The sequence below is a fragment of the Peromyscus leucopus genome, chromosome 3 (genome assembly GCF_004664715.2).
Source record: "Peromyscus leucopus breed LL Stock chromosome 3, UCI_PerLeu_2.1, whole genome shotgun sequence".
Lineage (NCBI taxonomy): Eukaryota > Metazoa > Chordata > Mammalia > Rodentia > Cricetidae > Peromyscus > Peromyscus leucopus.
Genome location: NC_051065.1, coordinates 142304582 through 142316553, shown reverse-complemented (window position 1 = coordinate 142316553; position 11972 = coordinate 142304582). Strand labels below are relative to the sequence as shown.

Genomic DNA, 11972 nt, shown 5'->3' with positions numbered 1-11972 from the left:
GCATATAACCAAAAAATTAAATTATTTTGTCCTTAAAACTCAACTGTGTGTAAATGATTGCAAAATTAGGCAGCTAATGCTTTTTAAAATGTCCAGTAATTAACTGTCTTATTCTTCATTAGCTTCATTTCAAACTAGGCTGGTTTTAAGTGAAGCTAATAAAGAATAAAGTTCAAATGACATACTCATGCACGAAAGTCTCAAAAAAAGTTGAATTAAGAAAGTAAAATGGCCTTTGCTTGGATCATGCTCTTAGTCCACTGTAATTAAAATAGGAGTGCTGAGGAGTAACATGTAAAAACATTTTGACAATGTTCACAATGTGTTAATCACAGAGTATACAGTATTGGTTTCAATACTGGCTAGATATCACTTCGTGTTGGTCGTTGAACTTTGCAAAAGAATATCAACCATGCATACAAAAATACTTAGAGTTCACAGATCAACTATCACTTTTCTTGTGATTACTGAATCATTTCCATGGGTTTAGTCACCTTGTATTTTTAGGTCCCCTGCATTCAAAGCAAGGACCAAAGAAACAAATTTCATATCTGGTCATAAAAGTGGAGCTAACTAATACAGATATGACTATAATTTAGGTTCTTGCTCAAACACTGATTTAGTTTAGAATCATCCATGCTTTCCCAAGAACCCTCACGTATAATCCTCTAAGTGAGTTTTCATCTTTGCTGTCAACACACATTATCATTGGATTTTGATGATGATTTTAGCAGATCAGGAGTGGAGTAGCAACTGTAGATAACAGGTCAGACATCTGTTTCTCAGGCATGCTTTGGCACATTCCCTACCCTGCATTTAAAAACCATTGGCCCTTGTAAAGGATAGCTGAGGCTTGCTACAAATCCACTTCCTGTATGTGTAGCTTCTGCCGCTGCTGATCCCATTGTCACTCAGGTAGACACATTCTCCTTCTCCGCGGATAGGAACCCTAAAACAACAAACAAACAAAATTTCAGCACAGGCTCATACTGACTCAGTCCAGCAGTGTAATCTTGCCCATCTCCATTGCTTATTTGTAATAAGAATCAAAGAAAGGCAGAGTCCATGAGGAATCACCTGTACTTGTTGGACCTAGCATCCTTTATGTGCTTGGGGTTCAGTTTGAGCACCACATCTTTGTCATTCCTCCATATTGACCTTATAAAGTATGTAAAAGGCATTGGACTGGTGCTTGATGTTATGTTCAAATGAACTTCTGCCATGGGTGGCCTCACAAGGGTGATTTTTTCAATTCTGTCTTCAAGTATTTTTGCACATGTATGAAAGTGGGAAAAATCCAATTCTTAGTAAATTTCTGAAAGATATTTAATGATGGACATGACTGACTCTGTGCTTTACTGTTCCAGTGAAATGGCTCCATTCAAAATGGCTAGCTATGCTCACATCCAGGAGCTGTCTGGGGTGCTCTTTGATGATGAGACTTGAGAGGAGGTTCCCAAAGCCCCTGGAGTCTCTGCTTCTGTGACAGGTGCAGCTGTGCAAACAGCTGTCTGACAAGTCTTACCCCAGCTGTTCTGCAGTGGCTTCCTGGGGTTTCAGATCCCTCACTGCCCATCCTAGATTCTGTCTACATCTCAGAAAGGTGTCTATCATCAATGAAAAGTTTTCAATTAGTGATGAGCAGACAACATCTACCCCAGATGCCATTATCATGTTAAAGATCTTGAGTGAAATCACACTAATGAATGCTTTGAAAATAATGGTCAATAAATGGGAACACACAGAAGAATTTAAATTGGCAGGGATGTGGGATTTCCTGGGGATTATCTATTACATATAAGCACATGGCCTACCTCTGAGGCACACCTCCAACTTAAGGTTTATTTTTCTACCTTTGTGGCACAGTTGGCTTCACATGACTCAGTCTTTCCTCTCTTATAGTCATAACTCACATAAACACAATACATGAATGCAGCAGAGGAAAAGTGGTTTACAAACATACAAGTTGTTATATTCAGTGTTGTTTGTCCACCTCCAAGAGTGCTCTGGTGACTCTCTGTACAGGTCTATCCAGTGGTCAGAATCCCCCTTGTGTCTCTTCAGGAAATTCTGTCATAAAACACAGAAAGCAAATACGTGTATCTCTCAGCTTCAGATGACCTTTGAGTCTCTGCCTTACAGCCTTCTTTATGGAAAGCAGCAGATGTAACAGGGGGTTACTGACTTTGGAGGCATGAATGCCTTCAGTTCTCAGTGGATGTAATTTATGTCCATAATCAAGTACACTGATGACTCCCCATCTGATTGTGGCTGGGAAAGTCCCTTGCTAAGCCTGTTCTTGCAGCTCTTAACAGTTGTCACCTTCAGTGTGCAACACCTGCCAGCATGGATGAAGACTTACATGACCATCAGGTATCTCAGTAGACTGCATGCCTGATGTTACATATTGACTGTGAACACTGCATGAACCATGTCTCTGAAATGTCTCAGGGTTCCAGTCAGAAGCAATAACATCAGCAAATGGCACACACTGTTCCCATGTCCCCCGGTGCCTAGGGTAGGATCCTGCCTCGTGTTTCAGCCTTAAGCTCCCCATTTCAAGGAATTGCACACTCAGTGTAATGAACAACAAACCATTTCCTGATCCTTTCTTACCAGCTCCTCCAGGCTGTCAAATCGAGCTAGATGGGCCTCTTGTGCCATGCAGGAAGTCTGGCTAAACGTCCAGCTTCTCACGTCTTCGGAAAAATAAAAACATTTACTTCCAAATCCAATCCAGTCTCTTGGGCAGGTGGTATGGCAAGGCCCACAGGTCTTATTGACTGGTCTCTCTGAAATGCAGACAGTGCCATGAAACATAATAAAGAAGCAATTCCCTTTGGCTCCACCCAAATCCCAGTGAGGTGTGTTCTTGGACTGTACTTGTGTAAGTGATCATTAGAAGACCCCTCCTAGTATGAGGCTCACCAATCCAGAGACTTCCGGTGGGACTACGAGGAACAGCTTTCTTTTTCCTTCTTTGTATTTTATGTTTTGAGATGGAACCCTGCCTGGCCTGGATCTCATGTGGCCTGCACTTATCCAGAGCTTGTAGTAATCTTCCTGGCTGTGTCTCCTGAGTGTAAGGACTAAAGACACCATACCCTGTGAGGAAATCATTTCTAGGCCATCAGCCCCTTAGGACTGTTCCTGATTCCTGGAATTCTATAGCTTCCTTTCCTATAATCCTCCTTCATATCCAGCTTTTCTCTTGACAAAAGAAAGAAAACTCCTTACTTGCCTGGATTTTACTATAGAGAAATGCCAGTTTGCAAAACATGACATGGTCAAAATAGATCTTGTATACCAAAACTTAGGTCAAGACCTTCTTATAATTCTACCACAACCATTAAGCTTATATATAAACATATGCTGGCTCTTGTTAGAGCCAGTCAGGATGGCTGTTATGAAGAAACATGACAACAGATGTTAGAAACATATGCAGAAATAAGGACGTTTATTTCCTGCTGGTGGGAGTACAAACTGATACAGCCAATATGCAAGTTCCTCAAAGAAATTAAAAATAGACCTGCTGTGTGACTTAGCTATGCCACTCCTCGATATATATGAAGAGAACACATCCTACCATGGAGAGTTTTGCACATCCATGTTTATTGCTGCCTTATTTACAATAGAAGGAAATGGACCTAACCTGGATGCTCATCTACTGAAGAATTCATAATAATATGGAACACAACAAAACTGAATAATATTTCAGCCGTAAAGAAAAATGAAATTTTTGTAGGAAAGTGGGTGGATTGGAAAAGTATGATATTAAATGAGGTCACCCAAATTTAGAAGGAAAGAGACCCATGTACTTTGTCACATGCAGTCCCAGCCTGTGATGTACAGTGTAAACAGATTTGAGTGTGAGCATGGTGTAAGACTTTAGAAAGGAGAACAAGGAAGAGTGATGTAAGGTGATGAGGAAGGACAGGATGCAGCAAAGGGCACATAAGTTGTGAAAAAGGGTTACAAAGAGAATTGTTTTTCTAGATTAAACTCTGCCACAGTTCATTTAACTGACATATAAAGTCTAAAACCACACCTGAATCTCCACAGCTTCTGAGTGGCTAGCCTAACTGTATGGAAGTTAGGTAAGATACCTGAGTGTGCGACTCAGCAAGTGTTGGATTGGCTGTGTTAATCGAGCTGTATGATGTATTCATCTGAGTCTATTATAATTAGGTGATTATGTATGTATGTATACACACACATATGAATGTGTGTGTGTGTGTGTGTGTGTGTGTGTGTGTGTGAAGCTCTTAATGTCACAAGGTTTCAGAGGACAGTTTAGAAGAATAATAGACATCTTATAACTTTACCTATTTTTTACTTTAACAGGTAAGAATGAATGCACTGCTCTTTCAAAGGTCTAGTGAGTTCCAGGAGACATATGACTTGATAAGAAATATTAAATATCAGAAATGACTCCCCCCATTAGTGAAGGGTTTTTTTTTGTAGCTGTTCTAAGTTCCCATACCCAATACCACGACACTTCAGTGAAAAGGACAAATGCAACAGGCAGTGAGAGTCACTTCTTCTACCTGACTCTTTTCAGAGCTATGTAATAGTTTAGCTTACATTGACTAAGACTTGTTGGCAAATGTTTGTCCTGTTTAGATGTGTGTATTATTCATTGATGTGGTTAAAGTGATTTTATAGAACAATATCATGAAACATTTCTCCAGCTATGGCAGCAAAGCTGTTCTAGTTTTTATCACATTATTCAGAACAATCTACAGCTAAAAGCTTAGGAATCACATATTTCTGGAACTTTCTATTTAATATTTTCAGACCATGGTTGTAGACATTAACTGAAACCGTAAGTCATGTGAAGGGTGAGGTTACCGTACCATTCCTAACCATATTCTCACTTCTCTTTAGCTACAGCAGCATCCTTGTGAGTCTGTTCCAGTTTTCCTCTCCTTGCTCTCTGCCTTGAATAGATCCCCCAGGTGGACATGTGTCTAAACCTTTGGAAATATCAGATATTTACACTATGACTCATAACAGTAGAAAAATTACAGTTATGAAGGAGCAATGAAAATAATTTTATGATTGCAAGTTACTACAACATGAGAAAATGTATTAAAGGTTCACAGCACTAGGAAGTGGTTAAAAAACCACTGCTCTAGACGTTACTAGCTGTTATCTTCCCAGGGAAGCCTGGCCTCCCGTGCACACCACAGCCTGTGCTGTTCCTTCACTGCATCTTCCTGCTAGACCCCAAGTTCCCAGAGAACAGGAATTTCCAGTGAGTTTTCTCTCCAGCCCTCTCCACAGTGCCTGGCTCACAGTGGTCAGTAAGTCTAAGTGACAATGTGGATGTGGACGGAACGCTGCAGAACCTGGAGATGAGTCACTCACCGGACAAAGCAACAGACAGTGCAATTACAGCTGCAGTGAGGATGGCGATCACTGCATAACAGCAGTAGAGCTTAACAGGGGACTCGGGGGAGAGGATCCTGAGACATTGTACTTGGAGCTTTTTACCTGAAAACATAAGTATGAGAGTATCAATCTCGAGAACCTTTTAGGGAAAAAGATAAATTACCTCAGAATCATCTGTAGGTTTGGCTTGTACTTCCTTGTTGCAAATGCCCTCCATGGAAGGTCTTGGTTCATAAATGATATCCTTGGCTTACAGAAGACTGGAGGAAAGGGAAAAATAATTTTTCCTATGGAGTCTTCCAGTTAATAAACTAAGAACCAACGAAGGATCAAGAAACTGAAAGAGTGAAAGTCAAGTTGAAAAAAACACCATGAACAACACAAACTACCCATAGATTTTAGTTCCATAAGAATAGACCTGGGTAGGACTTATTGGACCATAATAATAAGAAAAAAAGAAACAAAATCAATGTGCCAGGTATGGTGGCACAGGACTGTGATTCTAACACATGAGAGGGTGAGGCATGAGAGTCAGGAGTTCAAGGACTGTTTTTACTAAATAGTGAGTTTAAGGCTAAGAGGGGCTACATTCGACTCTATTCTACCTACCTATCTATCTTCCTGTCATCTATCTATCTACCTATCTATCTATCTATCTATCTATCTATCTATCAATCATCTTTTATCATCTGTTTTTCTAATCATAATGAATTAACCAAATGAAATTCTATGCATTAACAGAATAAGAAAATAATAAGGAGCATTTCAGAAAAATCAGCAAGGCATGTGCACAGAGTCAATGTAAATCCTCAGTAAGAACTCTCAGTATATTAGGAATTGAAAAAACTTTCTCAACCTGACAAGATGTACTTATATTAAAGTAAAACAAAATTATAACTACAGCCAGCATGAAAATTATATATATATACACAATTATATATATATACAAATATATATATATATATATATATATATATATATATATATATATATATCCAAAAACAACCAGAAGAGACATAACTAGTAATAGACTTTAAAAGACGGGAAGTGATCTCTTCTGGTGATGTTATTTGTAAATGAAATGGCAGATATTTTTCATGTAAAGTGTTTATATCTAAATTTACATCTGTGTTGCTCCAAATACATCTAATATGAGCCTGAATCTGATTCTAAGTGTATTGAGAGCCATTATATGGCAAAGGAGTAACACAGACCCATTTGTAATTAGAATGGCATGCCACATCTAACCTTAATGTTTTCTATCTGGGTTCCCATATGGAGTAATGCCTCTTCCAAAGCATAACTCTATCTACTAATCCTTTATCTATATATTCCTGAGTAAACAAGGCCAAAGACACATTTTTTTTGGAAATAGAATTTACATGATATGCAGTATGTACTTGTTGAACTAATGCAGTAGTAGAGGCTACCACAGAACCTACAAGAGATATTAAAGCAGTAATGCCAAGAATTAGAACAGCAATAAAACATTTAGATTGTGAAAGAGCAGAAGATAATTTATCCAAAGCACACATTACAGGATCAGTATGCCACAGCTGAGTAAGAGTCAGTAAAAACATTAGGAGGAAGTAAAACATTAGGAGGCCGATGAACGACAGCAAAAGAAACCAGGCCCCAAGAACTATTAGTACAATTAGTAATAACACAATTCCTACAAGTCATATTAAAGAAGGAAGACTGAGTAGTAACTGAAGAATCACCCTAATGTCCTTCAGCTAATATAGCAAAGGGAGCAACAACACAATCTTCAAGACCCGAGATAACTGGGGCTGCCTGGAGGGGCCTAGTTAAAAAAAAATTTTTTTTAATTAGTAGCAGCAAATAACTTATTAAGATGTTTTTGTGGCATATACTTATGAAATGATGTAGTAGCAAAAATAGGGATAATCCATCCTCCTGAAGAACAATTATGTATATGGTGAAGTGCATCTGAACCATATTTGGACCAAGTAGAATGCTGTCTATTAATATTTAAATAAAATTTATAACTATAATCAGGAATTGAAACAGACCAATCCATTACAAAATCACTAAGGTCATGAAGTAAATAAGTAACTCTGTTTGTAGGAAATATGCAAGACAACCAAGAAGGAAAACTATTTTCAGGAATTGACACAAAGCTGTTGAATTCACTTTGGTGAATATCCAATACATTTACTACTGCGGGGATCCAGCTACATGGTATTCTTGAAAAGCAAGTGTGTAAGAGCAGAAAAAGCATAGTCTGGGTACAGAGGAAAGGAGTGTCTCCAGAAGGGCACCGGGTACTTGGGTGGGGTCTGGGTCCATAGACTGATTGTGATGGAGACTTCATAATTATATACGCTCTCAAAATTATTGGAAATAAACAGCAAATGAATAAATTTTAATGAATGTAAATTACATTTTTAAAATCTCCAGCTGGCTGGGCAGTGGTAGCACATGCCTTTAATCCTAGTACTTGGGAGTCAGAGGCAGGAGGATCTTGTGAGTTCAAGGCCAGCCTGGTCTACAAAGAGAGTTCCAGGACATCCAGGGCTACACAGAGAAAACTTGTCTCTGGAAAAAAAATCAACCGCCCCCAATAAAACCCCATACTCCAACTGACTTTAACCACCACATTTTGTTCATTTTTAGAAAACTCCAAGATATCAGGGAGTCTCAGTTTACGCTAAGGAAAAGGCTGAGAGAGGACTGGATGCTTAAGCTGAGGAGGACAGGAGACAGAAAGGGGCCAAGCAGATTTAGAAGCAGAGGTCCCAATGGTGAACCATTCCAATTCTCCTTGAAACAGGATTCTTTCCAGTCCAGAGTTCAGAAGTGACTGAATTCGTTTCTTTTCTCCTATGTGAGCTCCCTGCCTTTGTGCTGTGCTTGAAGATGTAACTGACATTAAATATGTCTGCTAAATAGCTTAAATGGTTCCTTAGATTCTCATAGCAGAAATACGTTGTATCAATTCCTCAGGTTTATCCCATAACTTAAATTATTTGGGGGTCTTTTGAGCAGGGAGTGTTAAAGTAGTGTTTGAGGCCAATGCTTGGTTGAGTCCTATTTCATTTTGTCAAAAAGAATGGAATCTGTTGTCCTGGGTAGACATGACATACCATTGTGTCCTATCATAAGAATTAGTCATGCTGGGCCTCTCACTCACCTGGCGAAGAGACCACCCCTCAGGAAGGCTGATCCACCCAAAGCCATGCTAAAGAGGTGGCAGGAGGAAGTATTTTACTGAGATAATGTGCTTTTGCTTCCCTGAAACTCTACTCTGGTCACCCGTGGAGCTGCAGTCAAGCAGTCTGTGAAGCTTGCTTGCTTTTCTGAGTTCTAAATCAGAAGATCTTAGCTCCTCCATGTTCTGATTCTCTATCTCTTTAGGATGCTGGCCAAAGTCAGACTCCTTCACTCTTTCTCTGAACCAACTTGCCTCTCCCGTGGAGCTGCTTGCTAAATGTGGGGCTCCCCAAAGTTTCTGGGACAGCATATACACTGTCCTTTGGAGTTTGGCTCCATAGAAACTTCTCAACTCTCTTTCTTTCCAGTTGTACATTAAACAAAGATGTCCTTTGAATTCATTGCATCAAGATTTCTACAATGGCTTTCTTTTTCAATAAGGTAATATCCAACTTTGCCTTTAAATAGTCCCCCAAAACCTACTTGGGTGTTTTGCTTCTGAAAGTTATTTATTTACTTATACATGTGACTTTTATTGTTTGCTTTCCTTACTTGTTTTTCTTTTTTAAAATTAATCCCTAAATGTTCATTATAGAAAATATTGCACATATCCAAACAACAACAACAACAACAACAAAAAATCCCAAACAGTGTGATAAATTCTCTGCCTGGGCTAACGTGTCTCACAGAAATATGGGGTGTGTATGTGCTTCTGTGTGGAGAATGAAAACGGTTTCAGTTACGGGACTATTTGACCTGTCTGAAAAACATCTACATTCTTCATGACCTTGATATTTTTTTGTAATTATGAACAATTTTCCAGGAAGCCCATATTCTTTCACTAAAACAAACAAGCAAGCAAACAAAAATTAAAGTAAAGAAAGAAGAAAAAAGGAATAAAATAAAAGAATGAAATAGACAGTTTCCAAATACAGAAGATAATTTAATAGAAACCCTGCAAGATTATTCATTTCCATAATTTTCCACAAACTGGAAATGCCAGAGGATTTGCTGGAGTGGGGGCTGAGACCTCCCTTACACCTCCCCTCCCTCCCTTTCCTTTGAATCACTGTGGATCTGCAAACTACAGGCCCCAGTCCCACAGGGAAGGTCCTTAGCTGTGCACATTGAAAGATGTGCTGTTAGAGTTTCCTTCACTCTGGGACATAAGAAGCATGTTTTACAGCAACCTCTTGTACTTCACCAGAGTGCAAATGACCAGATAGAGAGTGGGCTAGCAAGCTGCTCAGGCATGTGCACGCGTATACACACACACACACACACACACACACACACACACACACCAAAAGAATCAAATAAAACCTAAAAAATATGCTTTAGGCTCATGAAATGGATTAATTGTTCAATTCTCTTGCCCAGAAATACTTGAGTGTTATATACTTTGCCAGAGTAACTAACATAACAGAAGCCTCCAAGTACCTCCACTTCTACCGAGACCCACCATGACAGGCTAACAGGAAAAAGGTTCAGCTCCTCTGTGAGATTCTGGTGAAGCTCCTCTCTGCCCTTTTAGTTTGATTCATATTGCATCAAATACATACCTGTTTCTTCCTCCTGAAAGAGGTCTGTGGCAATGGACACTGTCTCTGGCATGCATGTGGAGTCCTTTGTAGCCGCTGCCCCAGGCATCTCTGAGCTGAGTCTCATCTACAGGAAGACTAAAATTGAAACTAGAGAGGAAGAATTACGGTTTTCAGTCTTGGGCAGTTCCAAACAAGTCTGTTGGTAACTCCACCCTGTTCATCAGGTGGCTTGTTAAGTTTCACCTCTCTAGCAGAATACTGGCTCACACCACACAATGAGACAAGGAATGAAGTATACTGTAAACAAAATAATCAGAACAGCAAAATGTATCATTCAATAAGGCATGGTGCTTTTAGTTTTAGGAAGTGTTTGTTTATTTATTTGTGTTGGAAACAGGCTCTCACTGTGTAGCTGTGGCAGGTCTCAGACTCACTAGATAAGTGAATCTCAGAAGGATACAGCATGCATGTCACAGTGTAACAGAGCATAATAAAGAAATATGAGGAGACCGTCTGTGGGGGGGCTAGTCATCCTTCTCTGCCTCCAGTCCTTGGGGACTCTGCAGATCCTCATGGGACTCATTCTTTCTTTCTCAAAAAACAAAACAGAGGAGGAAGATGAGGGAGGACTCCTCATCCCATGGAACGGATTAAAAAGGAGGACTTGCCCAGGCACTGGGACTTCAGTTGGCTTGTTTGTGGGCAGAGCAGCTACAGAGATGCTAGAACAAGGAACTGACAGGCTGACTCTGGGCCAGGATCTGTCCATGTACCCTGTACTCTGAAGGGGACCCAGAGAGGTGTATGTACCACTCCCAAATAATGCATTATCAGGCATTTCTCCTGGCCTAGCCTGTATCTGATTCTGTAAAACTTCACCCACCAGCCCAGCCAGCCTGCTGCCAGAGTATAACCCAACATAGACTCTCCAAGATATCAGCCAAGTTAGGGTCATCAGACTCCACTGGCCAGATGGATGGCACAGCAGGGTATGGTGATGTTTCAGTGAATGTGGACAGGGTCTCCAGGCAATGAACCCTGTGAGGGGAGTTACAGTCCATGAGCTGCTCTTGCCCTACCTCATTTCTAATAGCTATGCCAATACCCTAAGAAGTTAAGGGAAATAGACATAGAGCCAAGAGATGAGCAGTACCAATTATTAAGAGTAAGTTTCCAGGTTATGTTGACTATAGGACAAAGGTAAAATCCTGGTATGCCCCCCCAGAGGGGTTAGAACAGTAGGAAACACCAGCTCTGGCTGGTGAGTTGATCATGAGAATCCAGACACTACCAGATGTAAATATTAAAACTGTCCCTCAGCCTGTGTGACACTGTAACTGAAGGTACTGCCCACTGCGCACGCTGTTCTACCTGTGGGTGTGCCTAGTTAGAAAAGTTCCTGTAGCTTGTCAAACTCTTATGCTTCTGATGATAGAGATATAGTTCAAAAGGGTAACAGCTATCCATGGGGTGGGGGGAGACAGAGAACAAGCTGGTAATAATTATAACCAGTTTTAGAAACTTATCAAAAAACCGGGTTGTTAAACAGTTCATGCAAACCATTGAAACTATAAATAAAGATGGATCAAACTATTCAGGGCCGCTTGCTTGAATGAAAACTGGCAGTCACAGTCTCTTCTTGATGCTGACTCCACACCTCCATGCCAGGTCCCTGAACCCTCCTGGAGCAAGGTCCCCAGCACTAGTGGTTGGGGTGAAATATAGACTTGAGCACTTTAAGCTGTTGTCTCAGCCTCGGCCTGGGCCTGGCTGCCACCCTCCTTGCCCCTGTGGCTGCGGCTGCTTCACCACCAACCCCACTCAGCTTTCATGGTGTCAGCTTGAAGCATTGAAGATTTG

At 40.3% G+C, this 11972-nt stretch overlaps 1 protein-coding gene across 1 annotated transcript; it reads right to left on the bottom strand.

Moving 5' to 3' along the window:
- Positions 1–244: 244 nt before the first annotated feature.
- LOC114701419 (C-type lectin domain family 2 member H-like) lies at positions 245–10296 on the bottom strand. The gene is made up of 5 exons (XM_028881506.2): positions 10131–10296; positions 5371–5496; positions 2617–2792; positions 1964–2070; positions 245–949 (listed from the first exon to the last, which is right to left on the bottom strand). Exons 1-5 carry the CDS (start codon positions 10234–10236, stop codon positions 817–819), a joined length of 648 nt encoding a protein of 215 aa, XP_028737339.1. The 5' UTR covers positions 10237–10296; the 3' UTR covers positions 245–816.
- Between the last annotated feature and the right edge of the window lie 1676 nt (positions 10297–11972).

Coding starts and splice junctions, on each gene's coding strand:
- LOC114701419 (XM_028881506.2), bottom strand. CDS start 10,236: ATGAGACTCAGCTCAGAGATGCCTGGGGCAGCGGCTACAAAGGACTCC. Junction 2,071..2,616: donor TTGACAGCCTGGAGGAGCTG/GTAAGAAAGGAT, acceptor GTTTTATGACAG/AATTTCCTGAAGAGACACAA. Junction 950..1,963: donor AACACTGAATATAACAACTT/GTATGTTTGTAA, acceptor TTGTTGTTTTAG/GGTTCCTATCCGCGGAGAAG.